Raw genomic sequence first — 21291 nt, 5'->3', positions numbered from 1 at the left:
AAGAGATCTGACGCCCTCTTCTGGTCTGTCTGAAGACAACTACAGTATACTTACATATAATAATAAAGAAATCTAACCCGGCTGTGGTGGCCCACACCTTTAATCCCAGCACTTGGGAGGCAGAGGCAGGCAGATTTCTGAGTTTTGAGTTCCAGGACAGCCAGGGCTACACAGAGAAACCCTGTCTCAAAACAAACAGACAAAAAAGTCTGATGTTGAGATCTGGAGAGACAGCTCAGCAGTTAAAAGCACCTGTTGTGCTTACAGAGGACCCAGGTTCTATTCCCTGCACCCACATGGTGGTTTACAACCATCCAGAACTCCAATTCTAGAAGATCTGATGCTTTCTTCTTAGCTCTGAGGGCACCAAGCACACGTGGTGCACATAAATGTATGCAGGCAAAACATTCATACATAAAATAAAATGAATACATCTTTTTTAAAAAAAGTTTGATGCTACATGGTTAAGAAAAACAGAAAGGTTTTGCTGTGAAAGTAGCAAAACATCCAAGGGCTAAAAGACATTCATGATGCTGGGGGCAGGGCAGGGGGGCGGGGAATGACGATCTGATCAGATGTGGTGGCACGTGCCTGTTATCCCAGCATCAAGGAGCATGGGGCAGGAGAATTACTTCAAATACTAAACTACACCGTGAGTATTAGGATAGCCTGGGTTACAGAATGAGACCTCTCCAAAGAAAGAAGATGACTAGGAGAAGAAGAAGAAGGAAGAGAAGGAGGAGGAAGAGGAGGAGGAGGAAGAGGAGAAGAAGGAGGAAGAGGAGGAACAGGAACAACAATGAGACTGTCTTAGTTACTTTTCAATTGCTGTGACAAGACACCATGACCAAGGCAACTTACAGAGAAAGCATCTAATTGGCCTTTGGCTTCAAAGGGTTAAATCCATGATGGCAGAACAGAGGTGTGGTGGCAGGTGGCAGGTGGCAGGACGAGCTGAGGGCTCAAATCAGGGAAAGCAAGAGGCAGAAGGAACACACTGGGAATGGTGAGGGTCTTTTGGAACTCAAAGCCTGTCCACCTGACCCCAGTACATACCTCCTCCAGCAAAGCCTAATCCTTCCCAAACCAATCCACCAGCTGGGGACCAACTATTCAAGCAACTGAGCCTGGGGGAGGGGCACTCTCATTCTAACCATCACAGGAACTTTGACCACACAGAGAAAGTGGGGGAGATGGTGCAGGTGCTACTGTTCTACTGTTGGGCCTCTGAATGGAGCGTGCCCTGTCCTTGCTGCTCCTGACTCAGATGTCTGAGATCAGAGGAACTGAGCCCAAGCCTTCTTCTCTCCTCCCCACTTTGTGCCAGAAAAATTTCTACTTTTAAGGCTCATCTCAAATGCCACCCCTTCCAGGAAGCCTGTTCTGACCTCTCGTTTCATTCTCTCTCCAACTATCTCTTTCTCTCGTAACTCTCCCCGGACGTCCCTAAGGCTGCACTCTCCTCTTTCATCCTGGCCAAGTTATCCAAAAATAGGTTGATAAAGAGCCCTCTTCTATGCCAGAAACGGAAAAGCTATGGCTCTAATCCTTCCAGCTGAGTTATGCAACAACACCCACTTTACAGGTGAGAAAGCTGAGGCTCAGATAGAAGCATCTGGCTCAGAGGCAATAGCTATTGAGTGGCAAGCCCAGGGGTTCAGCTAGGACTGTTACTGTGACACTAAACAGCTCACTCCTGAGCCCAGACAGCAGGTCTGGTCACTGCACGTTCACACAGCTGGTCTCGCTATGAGTCCGCAGTGGATGGTGCGTCCAGTGGATAGATCTGACCACTGAGCTTTCCTTTGGTTGGGGTTGGTAGACTACTTCTTGGGGTCCAAATCCAGCTCCCCTCCCATTTTTATAAATAAAGTTTAATCAGGACCTGATCACAGTTATCTTTAGCTATTGCCCGTGACCACTTTTATGCTCGATAGCAAAGTTCTCTCTCTCTTTTTTTTTTCTTTTTAAGACAGGGTTTCTCTGTATAGCCCTGGCTGTCCTGGAACTCACTCTGTAGACCAGGCTGGCCTCAAACTCAGAGATCTGCCTGCCTCTACCTCCCATGTGCTGGGATTAAAGGCATGCACCACCACCGCCCAGCGATAGCAAAGTTCTTTGACGCTGACTATGCGGCCCATAACCCTAAAACATTTACTATCGGCCATTTGTAGACTAAGTCTGCTACTCTCGTTGGAAAGCTCATCGCTGAGCTGCTTCAGTCAGTGCTTATTACTAAGTACCAATAACCTTATCTTTTATGGTTTAGAATATTATGTGTGCTCCTGCTTCGAGCATGTAGTAAGGTCTCAGGCATATGGCAGTGTGTATCTAGCGTGTGCCACTTTGTTATTTTATAGACAAGGTTCTTGTAAAAAAGATTGGAGACTGTGGATGCAGCTCAGTGGTAGACTACATGTGTAGCATGCATGAGGTCTGGGTTCAACCCTCACGGGCTTTGGAAATACACACATATATGTATGTGTGTATGCATATATATTTACATATGTAGAAGACTACATAGCTACTCACGCACAATATGAACAGTTTGTGTTTTGTTATTTTGAGTGTGACTTTTTGATAGCAAACACTGAGCCACGCAGATCTCCCCTGAAGCAGAAGAGGGCAGAATCTCCTTGTCATCCTCTGTGGCGTGACTCATGCATGCCAAAACAGTATTGATGAGACAGTTTTGAGGCAAATGAAAAGCCCCGTGGTTGACAGATGGTGCTGTTTCCTCCTTGTGGTGTCTGAGGGGATCATTGGACAGAGCTCCCATCCTCACAGCCTCCTTGGGTAGAGGGTACTGTGTCTTCACGGTCTGTTCTACAGAAGCGTCTGTGAGTAGCTAGAACTGCCTACCCATCCCGGCTCCCTGGAGCTCAGGACCGGCCCCCGAGAGCCTGGCATCTGGGGCAGAAGCAACATCAAAGCAGGGATTGGACGGCTCCCACCACAAATGCCAAGCAGGCCAGGCACGGGCAGCACTCGGGGGCGTGACAAACCTCAGCCTGTCTCTAGCTTGTGTTCCCCGGCCAGTCTGCCTTGGGCTTTGCCACATGATGACAGGCCCGTCACTCAGATTCACTCGTCTTCTCCTCATCATTTTGGGACTTCTCTGTCACTCAGCTGGCTACTTGGGTAAGTGTGTGTGTGTGTGTGTGTATGTATGTGTGTGTGTGTAACAGAGAGAGCAAGAATATATATGTGTATGCATTAATTTTTAAATAGGCTTGAAAAGTAGGCTTGTCCTGGGAGCATCAGCAGACTTTAAATTTGAAACTTCTCAGTCAGTTTTAAGATGGCAGGGTGAAGGGATGGGAAGGAGTCTTTGGGGACCTTGCATGCATGCTTATGCATGTGAAGTCCTTTGTTGTCCCTCTTGTGACCTTGACTCCAGAGTGGCTGGCAGCTGCTGTCCACTTGACTTTGCAGTAAAACCGTACTCTGTGGTCCACAGATCCCGGTGGCATTAGGTGGCCCGGATGCTCGCCACCATTCCGGGCCAACTGGCTTGGGTGATGTGGCTCAAAGACAGCAGCCACCAAACCACCAGATGGCTTTCTTTGTAGGTGTCCCCCCCACCCTTGCTGTCCATGCTCACTCAGGTGCAAACCTTCCCCCACTTCCCCCTCTTCAAAGACTGTCAAACTGGTTTTACCTCTAGGATCGGAACTTGCTTTTCAAGGCTGCATGGTCTGTGCGTGCAGGGCTGATGCAAAGTTCCAGGAGGCAGGCTTCTTCGGAACTGTGAAGCGCGGACAACTTTGGGCAAACTGTAGCCAGTTAGTGTGTGAATGTCACTGTTACTGGGCCTTGCAGCCTACCACGGGGGCACCCAGAGACACCATGGGACATGCGTCTTTCACTGTCTGTCTTCCTTCCTCTGGGGTTTCTTCCTAATGCCACTCCAACAGGTTGGCGGGCGGGGGGGTGGGGTGTGAAAGCTCCCTACGCACAGGCAGGTATAGGGCCGTTAGCACATGGCTGCACTTGGTGTTTGCCAGCCTAAGGCAGGATGCTTTCTTCCTTTGCTAGCTCGCCCTGAGGGGCGCCACTTGGTGTGGGAGGCTGGAATAGGGACCTGGTGGTCTGCTGATGAACTTGCAGGGAAAAAGAAAGATAGACCCAATGGTGATCCTGGTGTCATACTTACCATAAAGCCTGTCATTGGAGGGGAGATCGGCCAAACTCTTGGTGGTATAGATGAGAAAACTGAGTCCTTGGGTTGAGGAAGTGACTGTATCACATCACAGGGCCACGTGCAGCCCAGACTCAAACTCTTAGATGCAAGTTCCTCTATTTCCAAGAGTCCATTGGCGTGCATCACTCTCCAAGACCATACCTCAGTTTCACCAAACAACGCAGGGAAAAGGCTCCTTTCCATGAGGGATAAAAACCAAACATTGCCAGAACCTTCATTAGACAATTGTCTATACTTATGTAGACCAATCCCCACAGATACAATTGCATTAGTATCATCAAGTGAAGGCCGGTGGTCCTGGAGTCCCTTGATGTTGCCAAGGCAACCGCCTGGGGCTGAGTCATGCACCAGGCCACAACGGGCAACAGTGCTACACACCCACCAGTTTCCATTACAATGGAGCCTTCTGGAGCTCTTCCAGGCTGGACCTTGAACTTAGTTAGGTACTGTTCCAGCGGAGACAGCACAAGCCTGGGAGAGGTGCACAGGGCCATTCTGCACCAAAATAGACACGCGAAGCCCTGGCTAAGCTGACAGGGAGAGTGAAGAGGGGAGGCTGCTCCCAGTCTCATCCACCTGATGGAAATACTCAGCACTGGAATGAGCTGTAAATAAACCAGACTGTGCTAAAAACAAACAGCTCCTGGAGCTGGGGGAGGGGCAGAAGTAGAAGGCCCACACCTGCTGGCATAAAGTAGGTCAAGGGGGAGGCAGGGGCGGGGAATGGGGGTAGTGTAAAGGCAGATGCTTTGGCAGCAAAAGCAGCTGATAATTTATGTTCGCTGAAGATGCCTCCAGTTTCCAGGAAGAAGTTGGAGAAGTGATTGCCTTGGGAGACCCAAGATCTTTCCCTAGGGAAGCTTCCAGGGTGCTGGACCGGCACCATTGGAGACCATATATGGCCTTGAAAATCAGTGGCCGTGGGGCAAACTAGCCACATGGCCTGCCGAGTTCCCCGGTGTTCCTTCTAGAGGGCTTTGGAGAGCTGCAGCCTGGGATCATTGCTGTCTCCTGAGGCAAAAGGGGGACAAGGGAAACTGGAGGGGGCTCACGCACTTGCCACCCTCTTCAATAGCCCAGCATAGTGTGGAGAAGCCAAAGTTGTCTACTCCTGGCTTCTCAACACTGGCCAAGAGCTGGTGACAGAGTAAAGCTTGAAAACATAACTATCAAACCAAGAAAGAGAACAGCAGAGACAGGAGAGATGGCTCTGCAGTTAAGAGTGCTGCCTGTGCCGGGTGGTGGTGGCGCACACCTTTGATCCCAGCACTTGGGAGGCAGAGGCAAGTGGATTTCTGAGTTCGAGGCCAGCCTGATCTACAGAGTGAGTTCCAGAACAGCCAGGGCTACACAGAGAAACCCTGTCTCGAAACTCTCCCCCCTACCAAAAAAAAAAAAAAAAAAAAGAGTGTTGGCTGCTCTTCCAGAAGACCAGGGTTCAAATCCCAGCACCAACATGGAGGCTATCACAGCAGATCCAGGAGATGCCCTCTTCTGACTGTCTCAAACACTGCATGCACATCATGCACAGATAGAGCTCAGGAATCAGAGGCATGGGGAGGCCTTGCCTAGGCCCGCCCTGTGAGATCAGAGATCCAGGAATCTGAGGCCCAAGCTAGGAACCGGAAAAATACAGCTTTTCTTGATATCACTGCTACAAGCAAGCATTCTAGTGCAGCTGCCCTTTCTGTTGGTAAATTCCCAGTAGTGAAATTGCTGAGCTGGACCGTATGTCTCCACTCAGCTTCAATAGAAAACACCATGCAGTTTCCCAAAGACCACACCAGCTTCCATTCCCACCCGCTAGAACAGGAGAACGCTCTGGCTGTCCCTGCTCCTTGCCATATTTTTCTCCTGTCCTTTTCATCGTAGCCACTCCAGTACATGAGCATCAGTATCACCTCGTGCACACCAGTGATGCTCGCACAATGGGTCAGAACATTCTGGTCCAGCCACACAGCAGAACTCTGCACGAACCGTAATTACAGCCTGTTCCACTCCCTCAAATGCTGTGTTGAGAAAGAGAAGACAGACATAGGAATTCACGTTGTGAGGTTCAATTTGCATAAACTATAAACCTCCTCATGTAGCATCCGTGCTGTGAGGATCCAGTGGTGTGGGGAGCACAGAGGCTAGGGTTTGCAGGCCTCTGCGGCTGGCGGGTGTTTTCTAGCTCTTGGGTGCAATCTGTTCTCTTTGTAGAACTCTATTGTGCTATAGTATGGGATCTGCATCTTTTTACATACCTTAGCACTGGCCATATATTAAAGCCAAACATGGATAAGACTCTGTAAAGATCAAAGCTGTAGAAGTCCAGTGGCCCATTCACAACCTTGTACTGCAGATCTGGTCACCTGCACATTGCAACTTTTAAGAGGGACTTGTTAGCAAGTGGAGCATCCACCCAAGTATATAGGGTCTGTTCCAAATATGGCTACACCTACAGAATTAGTCTCTGAAGGAGAAAAGGACACACACAGTGTCTGGGCCATTTTCCTTCAGCAGAGGCAAGAGAGGGTCTCTGTGTGTCTTCGTTGCCTTGAGACAACCAACAGGGGCCTGCTCCAATCTCAGGTGACCGTATATGCATCCTTTGGGCATGATGGGCATGACGCAGATCGTCATCCTAACCCCGTGCTAAGGAACAGCAGTTTTCTCTGAACAGCCCTTCCTGGCCTGGATCAGAAGAAGCGGGGCGGCCACAGAGCATGCTGCCTTTTGACGCCCCCGCCACCCCCACTCTTCCCACCCCCGTTCTTCAGAGGCAGCCGAAGCCCGGTGAGTACCCTGGACTTGGGTGAGTGAGAATCTCCAGACTCTTCCATGTCAGCCCCATACCTGGCCCAACGTGGCCACCTCAGGATCCCATTTAAGAGGGGCAGCTCTCGTGTCACTCAAGGACAGAGGCCTGGAGTGGGCATTGTGCCAACTGTGCCAATTCATTCACACATCTGTTCCCTCGCCTATCTGTGAAGAAGGGAGTTCTTTCTCGTCTGGGAATTAGATGGAATCAGTCTTGGCAGCAAGGTGCCTCATCTTTTGAAAACACTAAGGTGTGTTCATAGTTTCCAAGTCCCTGTCAGCTGCAGAATTCCCCCTTTTCTTTTTGTTTTTCTTTTTTCTTTTTTGTTTTTTGTTTTTTTGGGGGGGGTTTGTTTTGTTTTTTTGTTTGTTTGTTTTTTGGTTTTGGTTTTGGTTTGGTTTGGTTTTAATCAAGTATTCATGAAATCCCTGCAGTGGGGCAAGGATAGAAGAAAGGAAGATAGAAATGGAATGTGGAGAGCAGAAAAAGAGAAGCAGGCTGGAGAGACTCTAGATAACAGGTATCAACATACCTGTGAGGCATTTGGTTGCCTACAGTCTGTTACAACATATTGTCTATTTAAAAGGAAAACCACTAGGGGGAAATGAGCACAGAAGTTCCCGGTGCATAGAAATAGAACATGGGCAAGGCTAAGGGACAACTCTTTCGTTGGTCTGACGGGGCTAATCCATTGTCGCTTCCTCTGAAGCTTCTCTCCCCAGACATGAAGAATCTCCTGGAACTTGAGGCCTCACCATCACCCTGCATTCAAGGCTCGCTCGGCTCTCCTGGCCCCCCTGGGCCCCAGGTGAGGTTCACCCTTCCAGGCTCCCTCCTGTGCCATCCCATAAACCAATGGACAGAGCCTCACAGTGTCTGCCCCATGATGTGCTGTGAGGCTGGTTTTTCTTCTGTAGCTTCTCTCCAGCCTCAGCACCCTGAAGAGTCTCTGAGTAAATCTGGCCTCACCTGTACAGCCCCTGCCATGATAGACCTGAGGGTCTCGTATCGTATTTGAGGATGCTGCTTATATGGTAGAGGCTGCTGTTATTGTCACCAAAAAGGAACATGACCAGCTGCCCCACCTGTGGACGAGAAGGGTTTGTGCTCAGTTCCGGAAGGTGGCCGTCACAGGGACCAGTTACTTTAGCTTTCCTGGGCTCTGGGTTACCACAAGGATAAGCACCCCCCAACCAAGGTACAAGAGAAGATCGAGGAATAAACAAGCAGCTAGAGAAAGAACTTTTGCACTCCAGAGAGCCCCCTCCCAGGCTGATCTGCTGCCATGAGGGCTTTTCAACTGCTCTGAGGCTCTGGGTCCTCCATGGGGAGGAGAAAGAGTGTGTCAGGAGCTTGTAGGTCCTGAGTGCCATCCTGGACAAGACAGGAGGCACTGAAATCACCACTCAGCTACGTGAACCTCTTATGGCTTCCTAGTGTTAAGGAACTAAAAGCCAAACTTCCTGACCTGGAAGACAAAGTCCCACGTGTGGACCCTGGCTTCGACTGCTTTGTCAGCTTGTATATCCTCCACCTTGAACTTAGTTTTGACGTCCGCCTCTCTACAGTGCTAGCCTCGGGCTACGCACTCCAGGGCCCTGCTCAAGTTTTGACTTGCTCCTCCTAGTCTCTCAAAGGCTGGTTTCCATGTTCCCTCCCTAGAGATACCTTCTCAGCCAAGCATGGTGACACATAGCCCTGACTCCAGCACTCATGAGGAGGCTGAGACTGGAGGATTGCTATAAGTTTGAGACCAGACTGGAACTTACTATGTGAGTTCCAAGACTGCTCAGGGTACAGACTGAAACCCTATCTCAGGGAGCAGAGGAAGGGAAGAAAGGGGAGAGGAAGGGAAAGGAGAAGAGGGGAGGGCAGGGGAGGGAGAGGAGGGGGTAAGGAAAGCCTTTCACAATTGCCAAGTCTAAAACTATGGCTTTGAATCCAGCCCACACTACTGTTTTACTGCCTCGGCAGTTTGCAGGCCATCAGGGCGGAGCTGAGGAGTCTGACAGACAGCAGATGTGGCACTCTAAGCCTAAAGGAATCCCTCTCTGGCTTTGTAGAGGAAAAGTTACTGACTCCTTGTGTACAGGGACAGGGATATTCCCCCCCCCCCCCCCAATTCCTAGTCTACCCAACCTGTGAGTTATAACTAGCCTGTTCTCCATAAACATTTATTGACCCATAACATAATTGTAATGATATGATATGATAACATAATTGTAATCCCAGCACTTGGGAGGCTGAAGCAGGAAGACCCTGAATTTAAGACTAGCCTGGGCTACATAGTAAGAGACCCTATCTCAAAAACAAAATAAATAAGGAAACTAACAATAAAATCATCTGTTAGATGTTATAATGAAAACGGGACCTTGAGCTCAGAAGCCAGCCACCATCATAAAGGGGCTAGAGGGGTCTGCAGAAAGGCCAGGTGAGAGTGCTCGAAGGTGGGCTCCCCCGCACAGCACCCTTCTCCGATGGGTCTTGATGTGCATGAGAACCAACCGGGCACGTGGAAGGAGGCGGTCCTCTGGCCACCTCAGAACGGCATTTCCATTCATACTAAGGCACCTCCACACTCCCACAAGTCTGAGTCACACAGAGGCTCCACTGCCCACCCACAGAGTCTGTGCCCAGTGAGATCTCTAAGTAGTATCATCTGGGAACTGGTTAGAAATGCAATCTCACTGGGTGCATTGGTTTAGGCCTATGATCCCAGAACTCAGCAGGCAGAGGCAGGAAGACTGTCTTGAGTTAGCCATGAGAGCCAGGCCAGTCAGGGGAAGGAAGGAAGGAAGGAAGGAAGGAAGGAAGGAAGGAAGGAAGGAAGGAAGGAAAAAAGGAAGGAAGAAGGAAGACAAGAACAGAGTTTTATTTTATTTTACTTTACTTTTACAACCTCTGCTGGAGCCTCTCAATGGGAACCATTGTAAACAACATGACATGCACTTTCCCTCCATTAATGAAAGTTTCTGGGAGGAGAGGAATATTTCCTACCTGGAACCCACAAACCATTTGTGAGGAATCTTTTTTTTTTTATCTTTTGTTTTGTTTGTTATTTACAAGACAGGGTCTCATGTAGTCCAGGCTGGCCATGAACTTGCTGGGCAGCCAAGGCTGGCCTTGAATTCCTCCTGATCCTCCTGCCTCTAGTTCCCAAGTTCTGAGATTACAGGAGCGGGCCACCACGCCCAGCTCCTCCCTGAGGACATCAGAATCAGCTGCTCTCCGGGCAGAACTGAACCTTCCTTTCTGTAGCCAGAGTAGGAAAGGGTCCCTGAGGCCAAGAAGCAGCACGGTCTCAGCAATGGGGTTTCTCCACGACTCTGAGGCTGCTCCTATTAAACACCGAAGTTTCGAGGGAGAAAATTAAACTCCAGAGAGTGGCGCCAATGGTGCCAAGAAACAGTTCTGAGAAATGAGAAAGCTCGGGGAGGGGGTGGGGGAGGGGGAAGAGAGATAGCGAAGAGAGTGGACCGCAGGGCTGAGGGGTCCTCGCAAGGTCTCTGTTTTCTTCACCTCTTCTCTTGATTGTGTAGGGTCCACCTGGGCTTCCTGGCAAGACAGGACCAAAGGGAGAAAAGGTATGCCGCGCTGCTTTCTTAGTCCTACCTTGCCTTATTCACCGCTTGCTTTCTGGTTGGGCCACTGAGAATGTTCCCGTTGAGATTTCAAAATATGGGCTCATTCTGTCTTAGCAGATGAGGAGGGCTCCCCAGTGAATGGATGCAGTTAGAATGGGGCGGGGGATTGGTGTTTTCTGCTTCAGGAAACTGGCATGGCAGGCATGCTGTAACTAGTCAAGTGACCAGCTGATGGACTGAGCCGCCGCCTGCCCCGGCCTCAGCCCTGCTAAGCTGTCTGATCCCAGAACTTCTCTTTCAAACAACTTCTGTTTATCTGTCTTCTCTCTGCACAGGGGGATCTTGGCCGCCCCGGGAGGAAGGTAGGACCCATGCTGTACTGTCGGGTGACTGGTTGCACACGCATGCAAGTGTGTTTGGTGCCCACAGCTCCCTGGCGGAGCTCCGGTGCTTGCCTTTCCTGCCAACACTTTGGTTAACAGCTGGAGCCTGTGGCTGCTCCTGTCTGACCAGCTTCTTCCAGAGGCCGCTGGGTCTTGGCCACACTTTCCCAGCTTCATCCTGTCACTCAATGGGGAACTGTCCACGTCCCCAACCAGTGACACAAAAGGACCTTCATTAAACGGGAATAAAGTGCTTGAGTAGACAGGAGTAAATGGCTTTGCTTTGGACATTACAGTGGCTCTGAGTGAACCAGCCACACACCATCATTAGAGAAAGAGGCAGCAGGCACTGTCACTGAGGTCAGTGGGCGGTGGCACTTAAGTTCTAGGTCTTAACTGGGATTGAAGAAAGAGCAAATCCACCCTAAAAAAATGCCAGTGTCTTTATCATCAACAGAAGCCACAAACAGACCTTTGCAAGGTCCAGGTAACAAGGCCAGTCATGGCTTAGAGGCTGTTGCATGCTGGCCTGGAGAGAACCCTGTGCTGGTCCCATGCTCTGAAGCATCAAGGTCTGTGTCGATTAGTTATGTCTGCCATGAGCATGGAAGGCAAAGTACACAGCAGTATCTGGTATCTCTGAGCTCTCAGCTGGGTTGTTTGAGTCCCTAGCTGACTGTGAAGTGAGCCACCGAGTATAGAGCTCAAGAGAGACACCCCCGCCCACCCCCTGTCTATGCTCTCACCCTCATTCACAAAGGTCATTCTTCTATGACCCTTAGTTGAGATGGGGTTCTCTGGAAGCAGAGACATGTACAAGTGAATGGATCATGAAGCAACCCTGGGAGGAGGCAGCTGTAAAGAGGGGAGAAGGGTGTCCTGAGAGTGTGCATAGGGGAAGGCCCACTCCAGCAGCCTGACCTTGGGTGTGTGAAGAGCCCATCTGTTTGCCTTTCCTTGACGCCTTGATGGTAAGAGAGCTTAAATGTTGGGTGTAGAAAGGGAAGGTTCGTAAGTCTCTGGGAAGCTCCGGTGCCCCAAGATGAACTTTATAGAAGCCAACAGTGTAGCCACGGAGCCACGGAACAGCAAGCAGGAAAAAATGCCCGTGAGAGAGTTCCAACCGCACCGGGTGCTGCTCCCAGCACAGTCCCAGCCCATGACACAGGACAACCTGTGGAGAGCCCACAGGAAGCAAGGGACAGTGGGTACGCTCAATAGAGGTAATGAAATTTGAGAGACCAAGAAGTTTAGAATCCTGCTGTCCACTGCTCTCTATTTCTTAAGTAAAATCAAACATTGTTTGCTAATAGGACACTAAAAACCTAACTCATATCTGCTTGACATGGTTTTTAAAGCCCTCATTCTTTGAAGGGTAGAGATGAAGGTACAGGGACACATGTATGGTGGCCTTATACTCTTATCAGGACCCCAGATATTCTTGGTTGGAGGGAAGCATACCGAGATGTCTTGACTTTTGTTCTTGGTCTTTGAAGGGTAGACCTGGACCCCCAGGTATTCCCGGCATGCCTGGGCCTGTTGGCTGGCCAGGCCCTGAAGGACCCAGGGTAAGTGTCATATATGTTTGGGGCTCATGTGGTATCAGAATACGAGGGGGGGAAAGATGGCTACCCTGGCTCCTGGCCAGCAGTGGAGCACATTGCTTCCTTCAGAGGGAAATAGCTGGAGTGCAGCTCCCACCCCCCAAGTGCTTCTCCTTCATTGTGGCCTGCAGACCTTGGTCAGCGCTGCGACTCTGCTCCTGTGGAGAAGTGGGGGCTGCTCCCTTCTCTCCCAGGCTGCCCACTTCCCCTTTGCCATGAGAATGAATGTGCTAGTTTGATTTCTCTGAGATGACCCAAAGGGAACTTGGGTCTGGGAAGCTCCCACCTGTCCCACCGATCTGGCGGCGAGTGCAAAGTCCAGGGCTATAGGCAGGCTGGAAGGACGCAGCTTCCACTCCTCAGAGGGAGTACACAAAACAAACACGCCCCTATCTTCCTTTGTCTTATGTTCCTGCTGCCTGTCACAGACTGTAGGGTGCCGAGGCCATGACTTGAAGATTTGACCAGCAGAAGCCAGGGCTAGGCAGGCGAATATCCTCTGCTGCTCCGCCTTACTGGCTGCATTGGTAATACAAGAGTCCCAAGGAAAATGTCCTTAAAAGAACAACTGTGAGTTGGGCTGGAGAGATGGCTCACAGTTGAGAGTGATTGTTGTTCTTGCAGAGGACTTGTGGTCAATCCCCAGCACCCACACTGTGGCTCACAACCATCTGCAACTCCATGTCCAAGGCACCCAGTGCCCTCTTCCGTCCTCTGTGGATACTAGATGTGCACATGGTGCACATGCATACATACATGCAGGCAATTTCCAATTTACGGTATGGCCAGGCATGTTCCTCATACTCACAAACCCAGTTCTCAGAAGACTGAGGTAGGATCACTATGAGTTAGAGGCCAGCCTGGGCTACAAAGTAAGTTTCAAGTCAGCCTGAGCTAGAGTAAGATCCTGATTCAAATAAAACAAAATCCCTGCTATAGAGAACTAAGCCGTCCATCATGGCAGCCACAAAGAGCTGGAAAACCCTTGAAATGTGACAAGTATAACTGAACATCAGCTCCTCAGGGCTGGGGAGACAGCAGTCGGTAACGGTGTGTGCCACCAAGCCTGACAATCTGGGTCTCCTGGAAGCCACATGAGAAAGGAGAGAACTGACTCCCACAAACTGTCCTCTGACCTCCACATGTGCATTGTGGGTTACATGAGAGAGAGAGAGAGAGAGAGAGAGAGTAAATAAAATGTAATTAAAAAATCTTATTATGGGCTGGAGAGATGGCTCAGTGGTTAAGAGCGGTGACTGCTCTTCCAGAGGTCCTGAGTTCAAATCCCAGCAACCACATGGTGGCTCACAACCATCTGTAACGAGATCTGATGCCCTCTTCTGGTGTCTGAAGACAGCTACAGTGTACTTACACGTATAATAATAAATAAATCTTTTAAAAAAATCTTATTATATCACGATTACATGTTGAAATGACAATTAAATTAAATAAAAGTAAAATACTGGCAAAATTAATTTCACTAGCTGGTTTTACATTTAATGTAATTTCTCTTTTAAGATTTATTTGTATATGTGTTTTATGTATATGAATGACCTGTCTTCATGGACACCAGAAGAGGACATCAGATCCCATAGCAAATGGTTATGAGCTATCAATGGATGCTGGGAATTGAACTCAAGACCTCTGGAAGAACAGCTAGTGCTCTTAACTGCTGAGCCATCTCTTCGGCCCCACTTAGTGCAATTTATAAAGACACTTGCAGTTCAGAATATGTAGCCAGGCATGATGATAATATTTCCTATAATCCTCGCACTCAGAGGCAGGGAGGAGCATCAGTTCAAGGTCATAGTCACCTGAATTCTCTAGTAACAGCCAGGGGTGTTACATGAGACCCTACCTAAAAAACAAAACAAACAAAAAATACCCGAACCAAACAAACAAGTAAACAAAAGCAAACCCAAAATGAACACCACAAATTAATCCCCTCAATAGCATACAGTTGACTTTATATTTCTACTAGTTGGAGGTGGCATATGATTTTGTAATAGGGGCAATGAATATACCGTACCTGGCAACCACCTTCCTCTGCTGTGTGTGCCCCAAGACTGATTTTCCCTCTACTTGCCTTCCAACTGAGGGTGAGAGTGTAATGAGATGTCTGAAAGACCCTCCCTATGCAAAAAGCAAAGCAGGCAAAGAATTTATATGTCTGACAGCCTATCTTCTAAGGCCCTCACTCTGTCTCCCCCGCCTTCTCACAACTCTTTCCAGGAAAAGACCAAACATCACCATTTACAACATCTTAGTGAGTATTTAGTTTGGTGATCTGTCCACCGTGGGCATTTTTGTTCTCTATTTAATCTCAAGGACAGCGAATGGTGGAAAATAGAACCCTGGGAGGAGGCAAGGGGGCGGATGGAATTCACATTCCCAATCCAGCCCCAATACCCTGGTTCTCTGTCCCAGCTTCCCCCCGCAAGTCTTGCTTCTGCTTCTCTGAGAAATGTCAATCACTGTGGGTCTTCTTTTCCTTCTTCTAATTGCCCCAGGGTGAAAAAGGTGACGTGGGTATGATGGGCCTGCCAGGGTCAAGAGGACCGATGGGCTCGAAGGTCAGTGTGTGGTGTGGACGGCCATCCCCAGGTCCCCTCACTAACAGCAGCTGTCCTCAGAGATGGGGAGGGCAGCATTGGGACACTGGGGAGTCAGCCCTTTGGGGGGCAATCGTGCCCTGAGGTGCAGGGGCACTAGGATCCTGTCCCGTTCTCTTAAACTATCCAGGTTATGGCTCCGGATTAGGCATTTGGGAGCTGAGAAAAAAAAAAAACTGTGTTTTTTGTAGGCCTGTTATAAGCACAAGCCTCTCGGATATCCCCGGGACTGCTGCGTAGAATTCACAATACAGTGCGCAGCCTCAGCGCACTCAGTGCGTAGCACATGTGGAGTCCCACATGCAGGGACTCCGCCCGTTCTTACAGCACGCCCAGCTGTCCGAGGGGGCTCACTGTAAACATTTGCCTGCTTTCTTTTAGGGCTTCCCTGGATCCAGAGGGGAAAAGGTCAGTGCTCCTCTCTCGCGCCATCCCAGATCCCGCTCTGGACACAGCTCTGGAGTTGGTGGCAGGTGGCAGACAGGCTCTGCCCTCTGTTCTGTCGTCAGCTGCAGCCACCTATTAACAGAGCCTAGAGTTTTGCAAACGTGAGGGTGTTGGCTTAGGGAGTTTTTCCATTTGAAATGTTCCTGTCACTACCCCTTCTCCCCAAACCCCAACACAATGTGATATTAGACCACTGACCTTCTCTTTTGTTTTTCTCCTAGGGATCCAGAGGTGAAAGAGGTGACTTGGGTCCCAAAGGAGAAAAGGTAATGGCAAATCAGTACAATGGATAGACTTTGAGAGAAGCATCAGCTCCGACGCCCCCTTACCCCCCCCCCCCCCATAGACTGATGGCATTTCAAGATGGCAGCCATCTTGAAAATGGCTGATCAAATCCATGCACACCACAGCTCTTCTGAGGGGTATTTCAAGACAGTCACTGCATTTGCTCTTCTTTTCACAGGGTTTCCCTGGATTTCCTGGGATGCTGGGGCAGAAAGTGAGTATGGAGAAGTAGAAAGACAAGACCTCAAGCTGTCCAGATACAGCAAACAGAGCCCTTCCTCTTTGCCCTTCAGGCAGAAAACCTGATTTTACCTGTGGATAGTTTTAGTTTGAGATGAGGAATATGGTGTCTTATACTGGGGAGAGGGTGGCAAGAATGTCTGAAGTCAACCTCCAGTTTAGTGGAGAAAGGCTATTCCCACTCTTCCCCCCACGCCCCATGGAGAGAGCCACCACCACCCCCTTTACGTCTTCTACCTCTTGAAGCTCCGTGGCAATTTAAAAGCTGAACGTTTTGTGAGGAGCGACTCCTATCTCCTATCCGAGCCACAGTGGTCAAGGACCCTCTTATCCCTCGGACCCCGAGGGATGTGTTTGATTTAATGTCACTGCTTCCTAGACACTCAATACCATCTTCAAGGGTGGCAGACACTGCTGGAGGAACACACATTATTTTAAACAGATGACAACAATTTTACTTAAATAGCGAGATATTTATTATCGCACTTGGAACAGGCATACTTTTAAAAGGAGACAGGTTTAGTTATTAAAAAAAAATATTCTGTAAATAACCAAAAAAATGTGAAGGTAGCAATAGACAAGCACGCTGGGTCCTCAGTGCCATAAGGTACTAACCATGCCAAAATAGCTCCTGAGATAACAGGGTTGCTTTTCTATTGCTGTGATAAGACACCATGACCAAGAGAAGTGTGTGTGTGTGTGTGGTGTGTGTGTGTGTGTGTGTCTGTCTGTCTGTCTGTCTGTCTGTGTCTGTACCTGTGACACAGGTACCTCCTAACCCTTCCCTAAGAGTCCCATCCAGTGGTGACCAACCAATCAAATTCGTGAGCCGTAGGAGGTTGTTCTCAATCAGATCCCCACCTGTGCTAACATGGCAATGCTGGGTCCTTGTGTTGTAAGTCATCGACACTGGAAATCATTCTCTCTGCCCAGGTCATACACTGGAAGGCTTCAAAGATGCAAACAAATGTTTTCTTAGTGTCTTTAATTTTTAAAATCATTCACTTTAAAGTGTTACTTTCTAAAGTGAAACAATGTTACCCAGTGGTTCACAGCTTTGGGTCTCTATGCCAGTCCCGACAACTTATCCTTTCCTTAGCTTGTCAGAAAGTCAGTTCCTGCTACCCTAGGTGGAATGCTACATTTTAAAATAGATTAATCCTATAAACAAATTAAAGCAAATTTCAAAAGAGAAGAAAGTACCTTCAGACGTTTAGTCTGGATTTTCATTGCCTACAACAATGACCGTCAAGGACTCTTGGTCACTATAAAATTAAATCTGACAGGATCTCTGGCTTCTGCGCCATCTACCAGGCTTGGCATAGAGAGTGCAATCTTCCCCCTGTCCTGGCAGGCTGCTTTAAGACAGGACTGATATGATAACCGTAATTAGGTCTTAGGAGAGAAATTAGATCAAGAAATCCCTAGCTGCTTCCAGCTGGTAAAGAGTCACACTTCCTACCAAAAGCCTCTTTTAAAAAATTCATACCTTTTTTTATGCTGATGTTTTTTCCTGGCCAGACAAGATATGCCCTGGGCCCATTTAAACAGTCTGGGGGTTGAGGGGGAGCTATGAAAACATCTCCATGACCACGTGGAACCGTTGACCCCTAACATGTTAGAAAGACTACACGGCTTAAGGGAAATTCTTAAAATTTCATTTTTAATTGTGTGTGTGTGTGTGTGTGTGTGTGTCTGCATATATGGCTACATGCATACATGTCAGTGCATGTGTACGTGAGAGGTCTTGGATCATCCTTCGGTTGGAAATTTTGTGACAGTTCACTACTGCCTGGAGTTACAGGCCACGTGAGCCACCTGATAGAGGTGCTGGGAACTAGACTTGGGCTCTCTGGAAGCCAGTCTGCGCTCGTAACTGCTGAGTGAGTTAGAGAGGGACAGCTTCATCCTGTTGCTAAGCTGAACGGTCAGCTTGGCCTTGGTCCTCACCGCCTACTGCTCTCCTCTCGAATTTCCCACTGTGTTAAAGAGCATCACACGATGAGGAGCCTGGGTGTCCATTGCTTTCTCTGAGTGGCTAGGGTAGCTCTTCATGAGCACGGCTATCGAGAGGAACTTCCCTGGTAGCAATTGCTACACTGGCTATGTTGGGGGCACAGTTTGGGATGCAGGGCAATTGTTTAAATAGAAGTGATGTGCCCCGTGGGTCCATAATCCCCAGAAGTATATGTCACACGTGCCAATGCGCACGTATAGACATCAGAGTTCATCCGGTGGGAGCTGTTTCTATTTTTCCAGATCTTTAGGCTCAGCAATGAGTAACTTTTCCCACAAAGCCATTTTGACAGTTTGAACGATAATTTTTGCAAAAGGTTGACCTTGAACCATGAAATTTATTTTCAATTAGGAATGTAATTTATATTGTTTCCCATATTTTAATAATTTTTCTGTGGTGACTATTTGAACAAATACTTGAAGCATCTCTTCTCACAAAAAGGGTTTTCATCTGAGCCAGACAGAGTGGAACACATGTCTGCAACTCCTGCACTTGGGAGATAGAGGCAAGGGGATTTCAGGGTCATCCTCAGCGACATAGACAGGTAGAGGCCAGCCTGGGCTACAGGCGATTCTTTCTCAGAAAGAGTTTTCTAAGTAGATAGAAATAAGCTGGAACTCAAAATAATACTTACTGATTTGTGAGGAACTGATGAACATGACTATACTTTCATCCCAGTATGCAGGGGGCAGAGGCAGATGTCTAGGAAGGCTAGCCTGGCTTACATATCAAATTCCAGGCCAGCCAGAACTATGTAATAAGGCCCTATCTCAAAAAAAAAAAAGTAAAGAGCTATATAATCCTAAATAAGAATCAGAAGTATGCCTAACATTACATCAGAAAAGACTGTTCTCAAACATCGAAAAACAAAAACAAAAAAACAGCCAGGCAGTGGTGGCGCACACCTTTAATCCCAGCACTTAAGAGGCAGAGGCAGGTGAATTTCTGAGTTCTAGGCCAGCCTGGTCTACAGAGTGAGTTCCAGGACAGCCTGGGCTACACAGAGAAACCCTGTCTCCAAAAGCCAAGTCAGGAGTGACACAGGTTCACACGCAACTGAAATGCAGGAGCCACCGCTGACCTCTGTGGACCTGGTTGTCTCTTCCGTTTGACCACCAGAGCACCTATGGCCTTCCGGCAGTAAGTCACACACTCGGAGTTGCCTTCTGTCTTTCTTTACTGTTCCTCGCTATGAGCTCACCAGTCTCCCACGCTCCAGGGACAGCCCTACCTGGGGAGGACACAGTATGAAGAGGAGGCGCTGGCGGCCTGTGGTAGGAGAGACCCGCATAGATGTGTCTACTCTGTCTCTCTCTCCCCTCTCTTCTCCCCAGGGTGAAATGGGTCCAAAGGGAGAATCTGGGCTAGCAGGACACCGAGGCCCCACAGGAAGACCAGGAAAACGAGGCAAGCAGGTAAGGGCCTCAGGGTTTATTCCCACTGAGGTCACACCCTGTAGCTTGGAAATAATGTTCAGCAGGACACAGGAGTCAACTAGAGCCACCCCACGGCCCTGCATTCAGGCACCCTCAGGGCTTGGGGACAGAGCAGCCCCACTACTGACAGACCTTGAGGCTTCTCCCAGCCAGCATGGTTCAAGGTTACAGGCTCTGCTCAAGGTCAGAAGCAAGAGTTTCCCCGAGTTCACCTGGCTCATAGGAACACATACACCGTAACTAAAGCAACTGGGTATGGAAGGAGGCGGGGCTCATTTTGCAAAAATAAACTCCTGCTTTTTGTCCAGTGTACTGGATAGAAACGGAGTTTTAAAGAACAGCCTAGGCACTTCCTTGCTGCTAATGGGTATTTTGGGCCCTGGTGACAATTCTCACTACATGAGCCCCTAATCTGGAAGTCATCCTCTTCTTTGGGTTTGTTAAGAGTTTAGGGAAGCTGTTCGCTCCAAGCTCCCATGTCAGCAGGGCAAGCCAGGTTATGCAGTTGGGAAATGGAGGAGGAGGGCTCACCTTACCGGGCTGGCTTGAGGACTGTGCTAAGGGCCCCTTTACATGGACAGATGCATCTGAGACATGAGCTATGTCACTCTTCTGTTTTGTTTTGGGGGGCTTTGCTGTTGTTGATTGGTTTGGTTTGGTTGTTTAAAGACAAGGTCTCACTATGTAACATAGAATGGCCTTTTACATTACATTACAGATGGTCAATACATCTACATTATTTTTCTTATTATTATAGTCATAACTTTGCTGCCTATTTATTCTTTGTTTTTGAGACAGGATTTCTCTGTGTAGCCCTGGCTGTCCTAGAACTCAATCTATAGACCAGGCTGGTCTTGCTCTCAGCAATCTGCCTGCCTCTGCCTCCCAAGTGCATGTGTTACCACTGCCCAGCTGCCTTCTCCCCCACCTCCCAGATAGATACTTGAAATCCAGCTTTATTTAGGAGCGGGGACAGTGACTTGGTGGGTAAAGTTCTAGGACTGAGCTTGATTCCAGCATTCAAGGGAAAAGGCCAGCGTGGCAGCTCACACCTCTAATCCAAGCACCAGGGAAGCAGAGCCCCAACCACTCTAGCCGATTCCTCGAGCTGTGGGTTCATGTTCATTGAGAGACCCTGTCTTAAAATAAGGTGTGGAACAATAGAGGGAGACTCCTAATGTTGACCCTTGGCCTCTGCTCGCACACCCACAGACACAAGTCAGTTTATGTAAATAATCTTAACTGTTGAAAATCCATATTTATACTTGTGATATGTATACTTGTAATATGTATACTTTTTAATATTAATGATTTTGGAGTGTGTTAGAAGAAAAATGTTATTTGAGCACCTATATAAAACATTTCTTATTTTTAATTGTTATCATATTTTATGGGGTAGATGGTGATACAATTATGTACATACCTACACTGCAGAGTGACCAAATCCGGTTATTAGACATACCCATCACTTCTGATTTTTACCGTTTCTTTGTAATGAGAATATTTCAGCTCTATCCAGCTTGTTGGCTTTTTATCTCCATCCTGTTGTTGGCTATGGCCTGACCTGGTTATTACAGCCTCCTATAATTATTTCTTCTTTCATTGTGTTTCATAATCCATTTATTATGTTCTTGTTGCTTTGAGACAGAGTCTCATGTAGCCCAGGCTGGCCTCAA

At 48.5% G+C, this 21291-nt stretch overlaps 1 protein-coding gene across 2 annotated transcripts in view; it reads left to right on the top strand.

The window, feature by feature from the left end:
* Colq (collagen like tail subunit of asymmetric acetylcholinesterase) overlaps positions 1-21291 on the top strand; it is a 55177-nt gene that overhangs the window by 17047 nt on the left and 16839 nt on the right. Inside the window, exons 3-12 of one of the 2 annotated variants that reach the window (XM_052190094.1) lie at positions 6870-6982; positions 7717-7815; positions 10547-10591; positions 10927-10953; positions 12471-12542; positions 15089-15151; positions 15572-15598; positions 15859-15903; positions 16101-16136; positions 19514-19594. In XM_052190094.1, the coding sequence (XP_052046054.1) occupies positions 6870-6982; positions 7717-7815; positions 10547-10591; positions 10927-10953; positions 12471-12542; positions 15089-15151; positions 15572-15598; positions 15859-15903; positions 16101-16136; positions 19514-19594 (608 nt within the window). Of the gene's footprint in view, positions 1-6855; positions 6983-7716; positions 7816-10546; positions 10592-10926; positions 10954-12470; positions 12543-15088; positions 15152-15571; positions 15599-15858; positions 15904-16100; positions 16137-19513; positions 19595-21291 lie in introns of both variants that reach the window. The other variant, XM_052190095.1, reaches the window with a different exon arrangement.

This window comes from Apodemus sylvaticus, chromosome 8, assembly GCF_947179515.1.
Source record: "Apodemus sylvaticus chromosome 8, mApoSyl1.1, whole genome shotgun sequence".
In the NCBI taxonomy this organism is placed as follows: domain Eukaryota; kingdom Metazoa; phylum Chordata; class Mammalia; order Rodentia; family Muridae; genus Apodemus; species Apodemus sylvaticus.
This window is presented reverse-complemented; position numbering and strand designations above follow the sequence as displayed.